The sequence below is a fragment of the Ovis aries genome, chromosome 13, assembly GCF_016772045.2.
Source record: "Ovis aries strain OAR_USU_Benz2616 breed Rambouillet chromosome 13, ARS-UI_Ramb_v3.0, whole genome shotgun sequence".
Lineage (NCBI taxonomy): Eukaryota > Metazoa > Chordata > Mammalia > Artiodactyla > Bovidae > Ovis > Ovis aries.
Window position 1 is genome coordinate 46722135 of NC_056066.1, and position 17568 is coordinate 46739702.

At 43.3% G+C, this 17568-nt stretch overlaps 1 protein-coding gene across 7 annotated transcripts in view; it reads right to left on the bottom strand.

The window, feature by feature from the left end:
- Window positions 1-276: 276 nt before the first annotated feature.
- RASSF2 (Ras association domain family member 2) overlaps window positions 277-17568 on the bottom strand; it is a 58329-nt gene continuing 41037 nt past the window's right edge. For all 7 annotated transcript variants that reach the window (XM_060396888.1, XM_027976818.3, XM_060396887.1 and 4 more), the window contains 6 exons: window positions 12732-12892; window positions 10129-10230; window positions 8297-8348; window positions 7666-7787; window positions 6151-6248; window positions 277-5000 (listed from right to left, as the gene is read on the bottom strand). In XM_060396888.1, the coding sequence (XP_060252871.1) occupies window positions 4931-5000; window positions 6151-6248; window positions 7666-7787; window positions 8297-8348; window positions 10129-10230; window positions 12732-12892 (605 nt within the window). In that variant the 3' untranslated portion in view covers window positions 277-4930. The remainder of the gene's footprint in view (window positions 5001-6150; window positions 6249-7665; window positions 7788-8296; window positions 8349-10128; window positions 10231-12731; window positions 12893-17568) is intronic.

Genomic DNA, 17568 nt, shown 5'->3' on the forward strand with positions numbered 1-17568 from the left:
ACCCAGGGTAGAGTTAGGACAAAAATCCAGCCTCATTGAACAGCTGTCCCCAGCTATTCCTACAATTCTTGGTTCCACCGGGGGCCTGAACTCAAGATTCCTAAGGAATATTCTAATTTCACTTTCTATTTGGAAAACTGGAACCAAGTCCGAACACATTCAAACCATAAACTCTGAAGGAAGAATATCAAAGCCTCTCCCAGATGCACCTTCACATTCCCAACCCCAACCCTCCTATAATACAGCAGACACACATACTCATCCACCAGAAAATTCTTTTTGAGAGTGCTTTATTCAAAAAGATCTAAGTCAGGTGCTTTAAAACATATCAAAATGTTACAGAAATTCACAGTTCCCTACTGAGGACTTGTCAAGTTACATTAAGATATCTAAACACATCAGTTTATAAATTCAGAACCAAACATTGAACCAGGTCATGTACCATTGCTTGAAAAGCAAGTTATGATTATGATAAAAGATACTTCACAAAGCTAAATCAAATGGGGAAACCCTTAAGAAACACTAGCAGTTATACACCAGAAACCAGCAGCTTGGAAAACAGGTCTGCGATCCGCTGGGGAGGCTCTACGGGTAAACTGAGATTCTCCCTTTACAGCTGGTCCATGTCTAGCGCTCGGCTATAACACAGCGGGAGCTGTAACCTCCCACGACAGGGTTGCTGCTGCTGCTGCTAAGTCGCTTCAGTCGTGTCCGACTCTGTGCGACCCCAGAGACGGCAGCCCACTAGGCTCCCCCGTCCCTGGGATTCTCCAGGCAAGAACACTGGAGTGGGTTGCCATTTCCTTCTCCAATGCATGCAAGTGAAGTAGCTCAGTCGTGTCCAACCCTCAGCGAGCCCATGGACTGCAGCCTTCCAGGCTCCTGTGTGTCCATGGGATTTTCCAGGCAAGAGTACTGGAGTGGGGTGCCACTGGATAAATGCTGTCAATTCCCTCAGAAAGAAAGGGTGCCGCATTTCTCTATTTTTACCTCTCTAGATCATTTCTCATCTCGTCTGCCTCCAACAAGAAGACTTTGTGTAAAGCAATTTAAGTAGAGACGACTAGAGAATCTGTATTGCTGCATCGGTGCTCAAGGAGATCTCTGCCTCCTACCTAGGCCTTCACATCATGGTTTGGGCGCTACGCTGCTGTGCCAAGTTGCTTCAGTCCTATCCAGCTCTGTGCGACCCTTATGAACTATAGCCTGCCAGGCTGCTCTGTCCATAAGATTCTCCAGGCAACAATATTGGAGTGGGTTGCCACGCCTTTCTCCAAGGGATCTTCCTGACCTAGGGACTGAATCCGTGTCTGTTAGATCTCCTGCACTGGCAGGCAGGTTCATTACTACTAGGGCCACCTATGGAATTCCTTTGTTCATACAGAAATTTCTCTTGGAGACGTATCTACGGCACCGTGTTCTGTGCTACAGAGCTTTGAAACAGTTTTGTTTTTTAAAGACAGCATCTCTTTTCTTTAAGGGAGCTTCTTCTCCTTCTGTGATCCATCTCTCCTTCCAATCTCCTAACCCTGAAATAACTGCCCAAACTCCAGAGAAAGAATTCTGGCCAAGACATTTTTGCATCAGAGATTGTGTTTTGAGTGACTTTTTTATTTTCTGGTCTTTATGTCCTAAAGTCTTATCGACATAGATGACAAAATATCATTATCTGGAAGTCTCTAGGAGAGTGTCTTGTTTTCTTTCTGGTAGAAAGGAGGGAAAGGTGAATATATTATTCCTTGAAGTCTCAGGCCAAAACCTCAACCTCAGGGCTCAGCATCTATCACAGGGATGGCTAATCTCAGATTCTCCCACCTCAGCCTCAACTCAGAGTTAAAGTCCAAAAGCCTGGAAGTCAGTATGCATTCGTCACAGTTTGCACAGTCAAGCCTATTTTGTGCTTTTCAGTTCCTCCTCAAGGTAACCACTCCCCCTCCCCCTACAATTTAACTCCTCACGTTCTCACTAATGTAATTACTAAGAATGTTACCTTGTGCTTAATTCCAACATCACCTGGAGGACTGGATCCCCTTATCACCAATCAGATAAACTCAAGTTTTTCCTTCATTTGATCACCTTATAACATAAGCTCCGGGAAAAAGATTAAGTTGGATGAGGCTATGTTGCTTTTCACAAGTGAGGGAAAAAACCCTATAAATTGGCCCTTTGTTCATCACACGATTTCAGGTTCATTGCACACAATTACATAAATGCACACAAATCTGTCCAGGAGTTCAAAGCTGCAAGGCCATGTGATACCAGTGAGAAAATACAGCTCTACATCACAGCAGTGTCTCTATTTCAAAGAATCTTTCCAAAATTCCTGACTGGGTTATTAGTACATGAGAAATGATTTCTAAACAGGGTGAGCCAAAATGGAAAATTGGGGTCTGCATTAAGTGGAATGTATCATGTAAGAGATTTCCCTTAATTCCACCCCAATCCCCAATCTTTAAAAAAACCAAGTCTACCCCAGTATCACTTTCTCAGAAAGTGATCTGGCAAATTGACATTTTGCAACATTTCCATGTTTAATACTATCAAAATGTTAGTGCAAATTAAAGAGAACTTTCATAAACCAAAATAGCTGTCCAATAAAAGTTAGTCATTAGTAATTTACATTGTGGAAAAATTTTTCCCAAGCCATTCAAGGAAGATTATTAGGGCCAACAAAGGCTTTGAACATTCAAAATAAAAATAACCAGAAGAAAAGTTTTCCAAGTCATTTCTCAAATGCAAAATTCAGGAAGTATGTTTGCATTCACAAAACTGTTCTTTCCCATCTGTAACAAAGGAAGCCTCTCCCTGGGCTCCTATTATTTTCTGTGCATTTTGCAGAAGCCCACTGAGGAGGCTAAGGCCCTCCTGATTTCCAGTCCACCCTGCACAAGGCTGGTGGATATCCCCACAGAGGCAGTAAGCTTAGCCAAATGACAGGTGGCAGCATATCATCTTCTCAAAAGTCAACAATGAAACCACAGCTGTAAGCCATCTTAAGAGGTCTTTCTTGGAAGCCATAGGGGCAGATGGGGGCAAGGGTGCCCAGGGCAGGAAGAGCTCTGCTGCAAAGGTCCACTTTCCTTGCAGGCACAGATCAGTGGCTCTTCTTTCCTCAACTGCCCAGCTCTCCAAATCTTCAGAGAGGAGGTAGAGAAGAGATGGGGAGTTCTACCCCAACTCAGACTCTTGCTGTTAGGAGCTTCTGGCCCTGCTTGGTTGACCTCCACAGCCAGCACCCTGTTCCAACCATCCATCTAACCCTCTTCAAACAGTATCAGCTGTGCTGGGGCTGAGCTACTTGTCAGTCTTCCCAGTGGGGGCTCCAGGGGACAGACTCTTCTTGCCCTTTCCCCTCCATTGGAGTCTCTCTAAATATCACCCAGGTAGCTGCTCAGAGAAGCTGAGAGAGAGGCTCCATCTTAACTATGCACCATCACAGGGCAGCCCAAAAGGCATCTCTGAACCCCATACTTGGTAAACAGCAGAAGTCTTCATTCCTAAGAGTCCATTTCCACATACAATGTGAGAGCAACCTGCAAGAATATAGTGGTTGGAAAGTTTAAAGCCTTGACTTCAAACATAGGACTTCAGCTCCGAGTGCAGGAAGACTCCTTGATTATGTGCAAATAGACTGAACTTACAGGCACCTGTCATTCTACAAGAAGTCTTCACATTTCCCTAAGGAGGGGAAATTTCCCAGCCACCCAAGACTAGGCCCTGATCTCGCCAGCCAGTCAGCACCTTATACAAACAAGTGAGACCTGTTTCATAAGACATTTCTTTCAACTCAGGAGGCACCAAAGAATTGGGGTCAACAGCTTGGCATGCTGAGAGAAACATCAGGCTCCCCCTATCTCCAAGAAGTAGCTAGGGAGGCAAGGGCCAAGGAAGGGTCCATTCTTTACTGGCATCCAGACAGATACATCCTTGTTATTTAGAACAATCAAAGTTTCCAGTGTAAAAACCTGTGGGCTTATTGCATCTATCCCACTGATAGTTTATCTTCTTTTTTTTCATCAGACCTGCCTTGAGGGCATGGTTTGTTAATTAATTTGTTTATTTCCAAGGATCTCAGACTCACAGATCCTTCTAGGCATACAAAGAGAATATCTATTAACACAGTGAAAGTGAAAGCCACTCAGTCTTATCTCCATGGACTGTAGCCCATCAGGCTCCTCTGTCCATGGAATTCTCCAGGCAGGAATAATGGAGTGGGTAGCCATTCCCTTCTCCAGGGATCTTCCCAACCCAGGAACAAACCCCGGTCTCCTGTATTGCAGGCGGATTCTTTATCATCTGAGCCACCAGGGTAGCCCAAGAATACTGGAGTGGGTAGCCTGTCTCTTCTCCAGGAGATCGTCCCAACCCAGAAATCAAACCGGGGTCTCCTGCATTGCAGGTGGATTTTTTACCAGCTGAGCTACCAGGGAAGCTCCTATTAACACATAAATACCCCAGATGGTGAGTTTGCTAGGCCTTCTTTTCCTTCTAAAGTTGAGCAGATATGTATGGTTGCTCCCTGGCACTTGAGAGGAGAAATCTTTTCTTCAGTCTGAAACCCCTCAGACTGGCAGTGACTTCTCTGATTTTCCTGCCTACAAGCAGCATATTTGCCAGCCTCAAGCACTAGTGCTGGTTGCTTGGAATTGAACTGCATGTGAATATATCATGTAGGCATGTGGATGTGTACCATATGAGCACACACGTGTGCACACATTTTGGGTCCTCCTTATAATAAAAATTGAAAGTCCTCATGAGTGAAGCAAAGGAGCAGGGAAAGAAAGGAGAGGGAGTTGCTGGCTTCTCCATTGTGGTTTGAAAGCTGGAAAGATTTGCTTTTAAATGTTTCCATGGAAGGCATCCAGCTTCCTGTGAGTCTTCTCTGGCAACAAAGGCCTCTGCAGCATCTGGATCCCCTTCTTCTAGTGGCTCAGATTGTTGCTGGGGTCTCAGCTATCTCCTCCAGCCTCTGCCGAATCATTAGGCGGAGCACAGTGTACCTGGGGAAAGAAGAGCTGCAGTGGAGAGCGGAAGGCAACACACTCCCTCTCGTGACCCTCCCCACCACCTGGGTCACAGCGGGGCCAGATGCGTCAACCCTTTGCTTCTTTTACTGGCCCACTCTTGAACCACTTCATTACTTGTGTTCATTACCACAACAGGATGAAAGGGCTGAAGAGGCTCACTCCAAACTATTATAATTATTTTATAATTATTAGAAAATCTGACAAAGAATGAGAAGGTGAAATAACATGAACAGTAATAAGGTTCCCTTCACTGAGTGCTTAATATGCTTAAGGCACTATACATAGAGGATTACATAATCCTCAACTAGGCTGGACCATAGGAAATTGCCATTATTTTTACCATTTGGAAGAGCCTACAAAAATGGCAACTTCATATGGTTCAACCTAATATTAGTATCTGCATTTTGCCAAAGAGGATATAGTAACTACCAGGCATGGAGGTCCATGGCTTATTGATAAGTACTGTTTTTTATACCTTTCCTGAATTATGGCAATTCAGATACTGGAGTGGACACTATTATACAGAGTGAACATGGCTTTCCACTACACAGCAAAAACTATTTTTAAAGTTTGGCATAGTAAGTGCTCAATAAATGTTAATTGCTATCATACTAGTTATCACTTTATTCTCTAGTGGCAAGAAAACCTCAGTTGTTCTGCCATATCTGTGAAATGTAATCTATTTTGTGACTAAATATGACCAAAAAAAAAATCCTTCCTAGAACAAAGTTTTAGTACTGGACTTTTCAACTCAAATGCAATTTCCAGAAGAGATGTTTAAAAAAAAAAAAAAAAGGAGGAAAGATACAAGGAAGGGATTTTAGAGGTACTCTGCTCAGATGAATTTCCACTACCGAGACAATCTTCCTAAAATCTTTGGAATATTTTTATGTCCCATATCAAAATGAGAAGTTGAATAAGAAGCAGAAAGATGAACACACCAACACAAGTTTCATGTCCCCACCTGACATATGGCATTGTCAACAGGAAGTCCCCTGAACAAAGTCCGTAAGACCCAGATCCCGGCAGCAGCTCACGTAGCCCCTGCAGGGCTCCAGAGCAGAGCCTTCTCTCATTGAGGCCTCGGGAGAATCCAACCAGCCACCCCAGGGGCCATGCTTACTTGCGCATCAGCTTCTTGACTTCCCTATCTTCTTCCTCTTGGAGCTTCTGAATGAAGCTTTTAAGGACAGGCATCTCAAACTTTATATACTGAGCCACCTGAGGAGGAAAAAGTAAGTCTGGGCTATAAGACCTCTATCAGCACTATTCCAACTTTTTTGGGCATCTCTCTCATGTTAGGCACAAAGGCTTGGGAAATCTGTTTCTGTGCTAATTCAGGATTTCCTCAAAGACAGGAACCAAGTTTTATTCTTCTCAAGGTGGGCAAAGAGTCCATGATAAAGACTGCTTTATCTACATGATATTTAATACATTATCTCATGACTTTTCATTTTTATCTCATGTATTCAATACCACGAGAGGTAATGTCAAACACAGAAAAGCACTTTCTCTTGATTCAGTCATGCAGAGAAGATTGGAACTCATAACATTCAATAAACCCCTCTGATCTCCCCTAAAAGAATTTAAGGAACCATGCTCAGAATGATGTTTTGTGCCTCAAGTCTCAAACAGGTATCCAAATGTGAACTTCCTCTTGAGAAGCTGTAAGTGAGAGAGTGGCCCCTACCAGCCACTCCTCCTCCCTCACCCGAATCCTCACCCTGCTCTATCAGCTTCTCCACGTGAGAAGTATATGTCTTCACCCTTTTAATGTTGGGCTCAGCTATGCAAGTTGCTTCGGCCAATGGAACATGTATGTGGGTGTGACATGTGTCAAATCCAAGTGGGGGCTTTAAATGAGCTTACATGGTTTCTTGCACTCCAGCCATCTGCCATAGGGAGCATACCTAAGTAGCCACTGCCTCTGAACCCTTGGCCTCTGAATAAGACACACCATGTAGTTAAAGTGAAAGTCACTCAGTCGTGTCCTATTCTTTGTGACCCTGTGAACTGTAGCTCACCAGGCTCTTCTGTCCATGGAATTCTCCAGGCAAGGGTACTGGAATGGGTTGCCATTTCCTTCTCCAGGGGATCTCCGCAACCCAGGTATTGAGCCTGGGTCTCCTGCATTGCAGGCAACTTCTTTACCATTTGAGCCACCTGAAGTCAACCCACATCTAAAGCGGAATGACTGCTACCAGCCTGGAGAATCCTGATCAAGAAAGTAAATGTTTGCTGTTGTTAAGTGACTAAGATTTGGGAATGTTTGTTACTATGGCAAAAGCAGACTAATGTGCAAGGTAAAGATCTCAGCTAACTTCTTGAAATTGCTTAGAAAAGGTTTGCAGAAATTTTTCAGCCCTTAAATATACCTAAAAGCCTCAATAAATTTATTCTTTCTATGGAAATCATTTTGTGCCTGAGCATTCTTCCAATTAATTCCCACAGGACACACCCTCAGCCTAGCCTCTACATTAACTTTCCTTGGCCCCATGATCATTACCATTCAAGAAAACCTAGTTTTGAGAAATAGCAACAAAGTTGGGCAAAAAAACCAAGCTTATAACCCAGTTATCATTTATCCAACCCACCCACCACCCTCCTGGGACAGATATCGGACTGAAAAGGGACTCACATCATAGGTAACTTCCTCCACCTGATCTTTTTCCATAAGGAACACTTTGGAGACCTGCTCACACGGGCCCTGGAGGATCCGGGCAATCAGAGGATAATCCGTGTTCTTCAGCTTCTGTTTCTCTGGAACCACACACAGCCAAGAGCAGCTCTGAGTTGCCTGAGGTCTTTCTCACTGTAAGTAGCTGTCAGTGAGTAGCCCCTGAGTTAAATGGGCTAAATGGACCAGGCACCTTAGGCGATGCGGCCATACAAGTCAGGAAAACTGATTTGTAAATGAGAGATTCAACAGGTATTGTTCAAAGCAACCGCTGCCGCTCCCCTACCCCTCAGCAATATTTCCATGCCTCATGCCTTTTGAAAGATGCTGCATTGGAGAAAATAGTTTTCTCTGTGCTTTGAGAAAATCCAGTTCCTTTTTTTTTATAGGCAGTTAGGTTTTAGGGTTTGTTTACTGACCATATATGGCATTCCCCAGTGAACTAACCCAGGGAGCCCACCCGCCTTGAAGGCAAACAACATTTGGAGGTTTCCAAAACTAAGAACTAAGCAAATAAGCGAGAGATTCTGTTTTTAACTTGCTATTTTGAGTTAATTAAAAGTTTTAAGCGCCTTGTGTTCTTTAAACTTACCACCGCTGGTATGGACCACATACAATGCAAACTCCTCTGCCGAGTTCTCAATCTGAATTGGGAAGGAGCAAAAGATACTCACTAAAAGCATACATTTACACTTCTAAACTGTGGCCATTTCTTCTTCTCGAACACTGAAAAGCTAAATAAATGACAGGCTCTTTTGAGGGTAGGATTATTTATCTACAGCATTAAAAGTGATGAGGAGATGGGGCAGGTAAGTAACTTTATTAATAATAATAGGTAATAAAATAGGTGCTAATATTTATTGCACCATGCTAGACACAGTTCTAACAAACTTTACATGTTTTAATTCATGTAATACTCATGAAAATCCAGTGAGAAGTAAAATGCTGCCTGGCATATCGGTAAACAAAAGATGTTACAGACATCAGCGATTGCAGGCACCTCCAATGGTGAGCCCGTGAGTCCAGATGAGGACTCAGGAAGGAAACAAAAAGTGCTTGCCAACTAGCAGCCATTGGACTATAGCGACTCCACACGTGACCCCAGAGGAAACTTAGGATGTGAAAAGACCGAACTCTGGCCCAATAGCTGAGGTGCGTATCAAAAGAATGATTTCAGTGAGCCCAGACACTTGCATCCTCCTCTACCTAGAAAAACTCTAAATTCCTTAACTTGAGATATCTGGTTTTCCTTTAATTCACAATAATCTTTTGACATTCAGACTACTTGCCCTTTGTTGTAAAACTATGTATTCTAGCTCCCTTCTTGTCTCCTCGGAGCAATTTTCTCAGGATTACTTGAGATGTTGCCTCCAGGGCTTGAAGTCCTAAGAATATCCGCCAAACATAGCTCTCACTCACAGACTTAGATTGCCTGGGGGGAGGGATAGTTAGGGAGTTTGGGATGGACATGTACACATTGCTGTATGTAAAATGGATAACCACCAAGGACCTGCTATATAGCACAGGGTACTCTGCTCAATATTATGTGGCAGCCTTGAGGGGAGGAGGATTTGAGGGAGAATGGATACATGTATACACATAACTGAGTCCCTTTGCTGTTCACCTGAAACTATTAACAACATTGTTAATAGGCTATACTCCAAGACAAACTTCAAGATTTTGTTTAAATAGAAAAAATACATAGCTCTCAACTTTTAGGTTGTGCAATTTTTTTTTCGGTTGACACCAGCAATGGGTGCTCTCAACCTCATTTTACAGATGGGGAGGCAGAAGCACAGGGATTTTTAAGTCACTTGTCCAAATCATCCAACCAGCAGATGATGGATGGAGATTCAAACCCAGAGGCCATGCCTTAAACCACTAGGAACCACTGGCTTCTATAAAAATAAGAATACCTGGTTTCCAAAAGACTTAGAAGGTGATGGTGGAACACATACAGAGTAACAAGACTTTTAAAACACCATGCACTATAATTTTCACATTTACTGAAGACTGATTTTTTAAAGTAGCTTCCCTAAATGCACAGAAGTCAATATGTACATGGAGCCCTGATCCAGTCATCAGGTCTGGGGTCCTTCTCTGGTGGAGAAGGATCTGAGGGGTGGTGCTTCCCAGGCTTCAGTGGTATCAGAATCCCTGTAAGCCTTGTTGAACAGGTTCCCTGGCCTCTCTGAGTTCCTGTTCCAGTGGGCCTGATTCAAGGGAGAGAGAGACCTGAAAACCTACTTTGCCAACAAACTCCCAGGTGATGCTGATTTCATGGGATCTAAAGAACCTAAACCTTCTCTGCCCTGGGTCCTCCTAACCAGGCAACACACACTCTCCATAGCTCCCACCTCTACACCTCTGGGGGCCCCAAGGCACACATGTCACTGTCTGAGACAGCCAGCAGAGAGCACTTGCCTTAAATTTGTTGAGCAGCAACTTCAGGACCTGTGGAGTCGTCATGGTGCTGTTGATGCGGACATTGGTGATGGAGCCATAAGCTGGCGTGAACACTGATGTCTGTTAACAGAAGAGTCTGACTCAGAGTGGATGTACAAGAATGGGGCACTAAAATCCAAGAGACAAGGACAATGGCACTCAATCTGTGCTTCCTGAGGGTCCCCTGCCCCTGACAACCTAGAAGTATCAGGCTTTGAGGTCAACAAAGAGCCCTGGGTTTTGCCTAGCTCAGGAACTTGCAACCACCCCACCATAGGAGGCTGGAGGGATCTGAGCTTGCCAATTGGCAGGCCTGGGGAGGGAAAGAGGAACAGATAAGGGAGGCCCTCCATCCAAACAAAACACACACAAAGCACCTTCCACTGCAACTTCAACAGGAGGAAGTCTGTGATCATCCTTCCATGATGCAATTGTTTCTAGGGCCAGATTAAAGCCAAGTAGCAAGACTGAAGGAGGGTCAGCTAGCTTGGGGTCTTGAGGCGGGAGATAGAGGGGCCCCAGGCTGAACAGTTTCTCCCCATGGGTAGAAATGCCTTCATAGTAGAAACTCCATAAAAGCAAGATGATGGAGGAGGCTGGGCTCTGCCCAGATAAGAGAAAAAAGACCACATATTTCTCAATCTTGAAGTTAAGGAAAGAAAAAAGAAAGTGAAGTCGCTCAGCCATGTTCGACTCTTTGCGACACCATGGACTGTAGCCCACCACTCCTCTGTCCATGAGATTTTCCAGGCAAGAATACTGGAGTGGGTTGCCATTGCCTCCTCCAGGGGATCTTCCCAACCCAGAGATCGAACCTGTGCCTCCCACATTGCAGGCAGACGCTTTACCATCTGAGCCACCTGGGAAGTTAAGGAGACCTCCCCAATTGTACATGTGCAAAAAGGCTCCTTGGAGGTCAAAAAGGGAGGGGGTATGATGTCAACTACCCACAGGCCTTTCCACTAGAATCTGAGGCAGGAGCTAGATGGGCCACAGGCTAGGCATTTACAATTGGTCTCATGTTTGCATTTCACGGGCAGGGAAAAGTAGGCTTCAGGCTGGACACTTACAATTAGCCTCCTGTTTGTATTTCCCGAGACAGGAGATAGGTGGGCTCCAGGTTAGGTAAGTTTGCTCTCCCAAATGGAGTAACAGAAACAGGGTAAATAGGGAGGCTTTGTCTCCTATCTATTTACCTTAAGATAATAGTCCTGATAGGAACAGAGATGGGCTAAATCTTATTTGCATAAAGGATCAGGAGACCACATATTTCCCATCTTTGAGGCAAAGGAGACACTGCACATGTGCACAAAGGCTCCTTGGGGGACAAAAGTCAGGAGACAGTGCCATGCCATGATGAGTCTTGCTTCTCCCAGGATGCTTTCCTTCAAAATCCATCTTGTCTGAAATGTACATATGCACGTAGGGGGAAGGTCTTGAGACAAATTAGCCAGGGTGGCAAAACAAGATGATTGGCCAGGTGGAAGACAAAGACCCAAAAGAACTGCCCTATATTAAACACCTCTTTACTATGCTCCTCCTCATTAGGGAGGACACCCACACACAGAGAAGTCAGGCCCCATAGCAGCTGGAGGCACATGGTGCAGAAACAGAGTAACACATGGACTGGGGGTAAAGGGGGTGATTCTGATGAGGGTTGTCTATGGGTCATCTCACATCTCACTCACTGAGACAGGAACAAAGTGGGCGGGGCACAACCATTAAAAGAACGGCACAGCCATTGTGAACAGGATACCACAAAAACTGGTTGGAACCTACTAGGCCCAAGATGTCAGCAGATCTGATTTCCAGTAGACCTTCACCTCCGTATGTACTCATTGTAATCCATTAGCATCTAAATGACCCACTCACAGGTGCCATGACAGTTCTGAGGTCAACCATAAAAGGCCAAAAAGTGGGTGGTACCCCAATTCATGGAAATCCCCATCCCTTCTTCAAGATAGTTAGAATATTCCTCCCACTCATTAGCCTAGGAAATTCTCCACCCCATAAAAACTAACCACCCCCATAGCCCAGGGCTGCTCTCACATTCCCAGATGACCCATTGTCCTGGGGCCACCACTCTCCTTTCGAGATGGCCTGAATTCTGTCTGTGGATGTGTATCCCCCAGGGCTACACTCTCTGTGGAGTGTGTTTCTCCCAGCACTGCCCTCACTTTCTCAGGTGACCCCATGCCCTAGGTCAACCCCCCCTTCTGAGACAGCCCACACTCTGTCTACAGAAGAATGTGTAGCTCTCTGAATAAACCTCCTTTCACTCTACTGTGGCTCACTCTTGAATTGTGGGAAGCCAAGGACCCTCATTTGGTGGCCCATCCCAAAGGACTCACCTAAGACCTGGGACACAATCATCTTCTCACAGCTTTTCCTACACCACCACCGCCTAGGGGGGCTCCTGATCTGGAGGCCCTCATCTCTAACAGAGCCAGCAGCCCACCCACAAGGCAAAGACTGAGTGGCTTCCCAGGTGGTGTCTGCAGCCCTGATGTGGCAGTTGCCCAGGAAGGGGTCTTGCTCCCACTAGGGCTGCCCCATGCCCCGTGCTACCCTGCTTCCCCTACCTTGTGGTTGTAGAAATGGCCGTTGATAGAGAAGCGGTGGCGTCTGATTCGCCGCTGGTCGCTGGGTGTCCTCACATTGCCACGGCGACGTACCCCAACATCACTGCGTGTGCGCATCAACTGTGGGGTATCTTCCTGTAGGGACTTCAGGCCCCTGGAGTCTGAGATGGAAAGAGGAAATGAGCTCTGAATGCCTGGACCTGGGATGTGGCAGTTACAGTAACTTCTTGACCAATGCTACAGTATGTACAGCTTCCCCAAAAATATATTTTATAAAAATAGTATTTCTTGCTGGGGAAAAAACATGATACATAATTTACCAAAAAGCAATACAGTGACAAAGTTTAGAGCACAGACTTCAGAGCCAGACTCCCAGGTTCAAACTCCAGTTCTACCACTGCCACTGTAGGGAAGCAAAATTTGCCACCCCAAAATGTCACTGGTCTGCTGAAAATAATCAAGACCCAAAAGACTGATAAATGGAACAATACCCGCCGTATCAGGAAACAAAGGCTATCACTGTCATCAGCGACTGCAGTCACAGCCGATGGTGAGCTGGTAAGTCCTGAGAGAACTCAGGAAGGAAAGAATACCTGCCAGTTAGCAGCCATCAGACTGCAGCCACTCCCTACGGCAACCCCTGAAGAAATTCAGGAAGTGAAAACACAGGATATTTGCCTCAGATAGCTGAGGTGCATATTAAAAGAATGATTTCACTGAGCCCAGACTCTTGCATTTTCCCATACATAGAAAAGCACTAAATTCCTTAACTTGAAATATCTGGGTTTTTAAAATTAACAATTATCTTCTGATTAACTGTCCTTTGTTGCAAAACTCCTGTATATCTTAGCTGCACACCACTGGATTCTTTGGAGCAGCTCTCTCAGTCTGGGTTCCTGGAGATACAGCCTCCCAGGTTTGAAGTCCTAAAAATTCCCTAAAATTCTTAATTTTTAGGTTGTAATAAGTTTTCAGCCAAAAAACTCAGAAAGAAACTGACTTTTCCCCTAACTGTCAAGGATTTAAAATAGTAGGCCTATTACAGGCCTAAAGCTACCATCAGAGACATCTACAAAGAATATGGGCTAAATGTGGTAAAGGAAACAGAGATCAAAGTTCACCGCATGTCACACTGTCTTTTCAGGGCCAAGCAAACATCTGTTTATCAACCATTGCTTTTCTTTTTTTTTTTAAATATAAATTTATTTATTTCAATTGGAGGTTAATTACTTTACAATATTATATTGGTTTTGCCATACATCAACATGAATCTGCCATGGGCATACACGTGTTCCCCATCCTGAACCCCCCTCCCTCCTCCCTCCCTGTACCATCCCTCTGGGTCATCCCAGTGCACCAGCCCCAAGCATCCAGTATCATGCATTGAACCTGGACTGGTGATTCATTTCATATATTATATTATACATGTTTCAATGCCATTCTCCTAAATCATCCCACCCTCACCGTCTCCCACAGAGTACAAAACTGTGTCTCTTTTGCTGTCTCGCATGTAGGGTTATCGTTACCATCTTTCTAAATTCCGTATATATGCATTAGTATACTGTATTGGTGTTTTTCTTTCTGGCTTACTTCACTCTGTATAATAGGCTCCAGTTTCATCCACCTCATTAGAACTGATTCAAATGTATTCTTTTTAATGGCTGAGTAATACTCCATTGTGTATATGTATCACAGCTTTCTTATCCATTCATCTGCTGATGGACATCTAGGTTGCTTCCATGTCCTGGCTATTATAAACAGTGCTGCAATGAACATTGGGGTACACGTGCCTCTTTCAATTCTGACCAACCATTGCTTCTCCATCTCCATGTGAATTGCCTTCCTCCCCTCTGAAGTCCCCAAATACTACCCAGTAAGAGGCTGGCAAGTATTAAACAAAGGGGAAACAAAGTCATCTTAGGAGAAATTTCCCTGTATCTTTGAGATGCAAATGTCCTATCTGGTCTCCTCATCTCTACCATCTCTTTAAAATGCAAATTTTTTAAAAGGGTCAAGTAATTTAGAACTTGACTTGTTTTCCATAAATATTAGTAAAAAAGGAAGAAGCCTTTAAAATTTTTTCTTATTCTGTCATTTACAAATTAGTGAGTTCTGTATTGTGATATCTGATTCATGACTAAGTTTGGAAAATAAAGTATAATATTTCTTATTGTGTCTATGTGGATATGTGTATATCTCAGCAAGTGTCTTTGGATATTATTGTTAAGGTTAATTCATAAAAGAGCTCTGTTTAAGTTGCCTTAAAGAAAAGTAAGTGCTTACAAACCAAACAATTCTAAATACAAAGGAAATTAAGCTAAATTAGTGTTAGGTTCAGTGAACAGGAAAGTATTTAGTATTAAATTAATATCTTATGTTAATGTTTGTTTGTTGATCTAATTAATATAGATATGTCTTTGGAACCATCAATATTAAGTAGCACTCTTTCACTGTACCTAGTTTAAATAGAGGTTAAAGGAAATTCTGTTATACCTGTGGCAAATTTGTCAGCAAGAAAAAATAACTTGATAACTTTAGCTAAAAATCATTTAAAATAGTTTCTCCATATTTTGGTAACTATTATTTGTCTCTTGGTTTTCACTAGAATTTAAGATTTTTAGGAGTTGGGAATTCTAATTTAAATATATAATTAAAGCTACTGAAGACAATAAAACATTTTATGGTAGAATGTGTGAGGTTAAGAAGGCATGAGGAGGGACTTCCCTGGTGGTCCATGTCCCTGCCAATGCAAGGGACATGAGTTTGATCCCTGGTCCCAGATCCCATGTGCTGCAGAGCAATTAAGCCTGTGCTCCACAACTACTAAGCCTGCACACCTAGAGCCTGGCTCTGCAACAAGAGAAGTTACCACATTGAGGAGCCCACACACCACAACAGGGAGTAGCCACCACCACCCCCTACCATCCCACACTGCAACTAGGGAAAGCCTGCATGCAGCAATGAAGATCCGGTTAACAGTGTTAAAAAAGACCCAGTTAATAAATGCTAAAAAGAAAAAAAGAAGGTATGAGGCATGAGATTACATTTCACTGAGAAAGTTTTATACAAGGTCAGGATTTAGACTGAAGTTGACTAGGTAAATGGATTTTGTTACGTAAACTAATATAAGGCTGGAATTTGATATATCTCTTTCTATTAGAAGTGCTCCTTTTTGGTTACAGTTGCATGAGTTTCTGGGCCCTTAGGTGATCCATATTTGCTTTCTTTTAATCATTTGGAGACTTTGGTTAAATGAATAAATATTGTTTCACAGTGACCTATTGTGTTTTAAAACCGTTTTGATATTTTTAACAAACTTTTCTGACTAAAGCTTTTTTAGCCTCCAGCTGACTCTGGGATACTTCAAAAGAACATCTCTGAGACATTTCAAAGAGGAAGGTCAAACTAAGTTTATCTGATATGTTAAATTACTTCAAAATCCTTGTCAAATGGTTGGAGAAGAACCTTAGGTTATAGTGTATGGATAAATGCCACTAATGTAGATATTCCAAAATTTATGTGGAATCCCTAACATCTGATATGTCCTGATATATTATCTAAAATGTTATATCTCACAGAAATAACCAAGTTTCCTGCTAACTGCATTTTACTCAAATCTTTAGGCTATTTTAAGTTTTGTACATGGACTGATGAATATGGTTCATAATTTTATGACTTTGAGAAATATACTAGCTTTAATTAAAAAAAAAACTTTTATGGTATGACCTACAACAAGTTGATAAAGTATACGTTTGCAAACAAAGCTGAAATATTTCTCATTTTCTATCTAATCCAACCAAAATTTGGAGGCCCCAGCTGGCTCTCCTGTGGACTTGATATTTTATTGCAATTGGACTCCCTGGTGCTTCAGATAGTAAAGAATCTGCCTGGAGTACAGGAGACCCAGGTTAGATCCCTGGGTTGGGAAGATCCCCTGGAAGAGGGAATCGCTACCCACTCCAGAATTCTTGCCTGGAGAATCCCCTGGACAGGAGACTGGCGAGCTACAATCCATGGGGTCACAAAGAGTCAGACAGGACTGACCAACTAACGCTACAACTGGTTATGCTAATCATCATTTTAATTATTCTTTTTTCCAAGTTGTTTGTGCTTTGTGTCTCCCTGCGGCACTATGTCTTTGTTAATGTTACTAGCTGTGTTACTTATATCCTGTCTTTTTTACAAGATTATTGTCTCTTACAGTACCGAGTGTGTAACCAGGCCTCCAACAAAACTATGGCTAAACATCTTGAGGCACAGACCACATTTATTACATAGAGTAATTGTAATAGTGTGATTCTAGGTGTGGGAAGAAGCAACAAGGGAGAATGTCTCTTGGTTTATAATTAGACAGAAGATCTAAATGATCTTTTATTACTGACAGGGCCTAACCAAAAATTTAGCAGCTGGAGTGGCATAGCAAGAATTCTCGCCTGATCTTGGATGGGCCTCCCAGCCAGCACCATGCGACAAAGTTTGATTATGAAATGTTTCCCAAATGTTGGCCAAATTCCTGACCAAGAGGAGATCAGTCATCAGTAATTGCAGCTCTCCAGTGTGAGCTGATGAGCCCTGAGGGAACTCAAGAAGGAAGGACTATTTGCCATTTGTAGCCATCAGATTGTGGCCACTCCCTATGGTGAGCCCTGAGGAAACTCAGGATGTGAGAATAGAGGATACAGAGCCTTAGTTAACTGAGAAGTATATCAAAAGAATGATTTTAGTGAGCCCAAACTCTTGTATCTTCCCATATGTAGCATGGAATCTTCCCACATGTAGCATGGAATTCCTTAACTTGAGATGTTGCCTCCTGGGTTTGAAGTCCTAAAAAATTCTT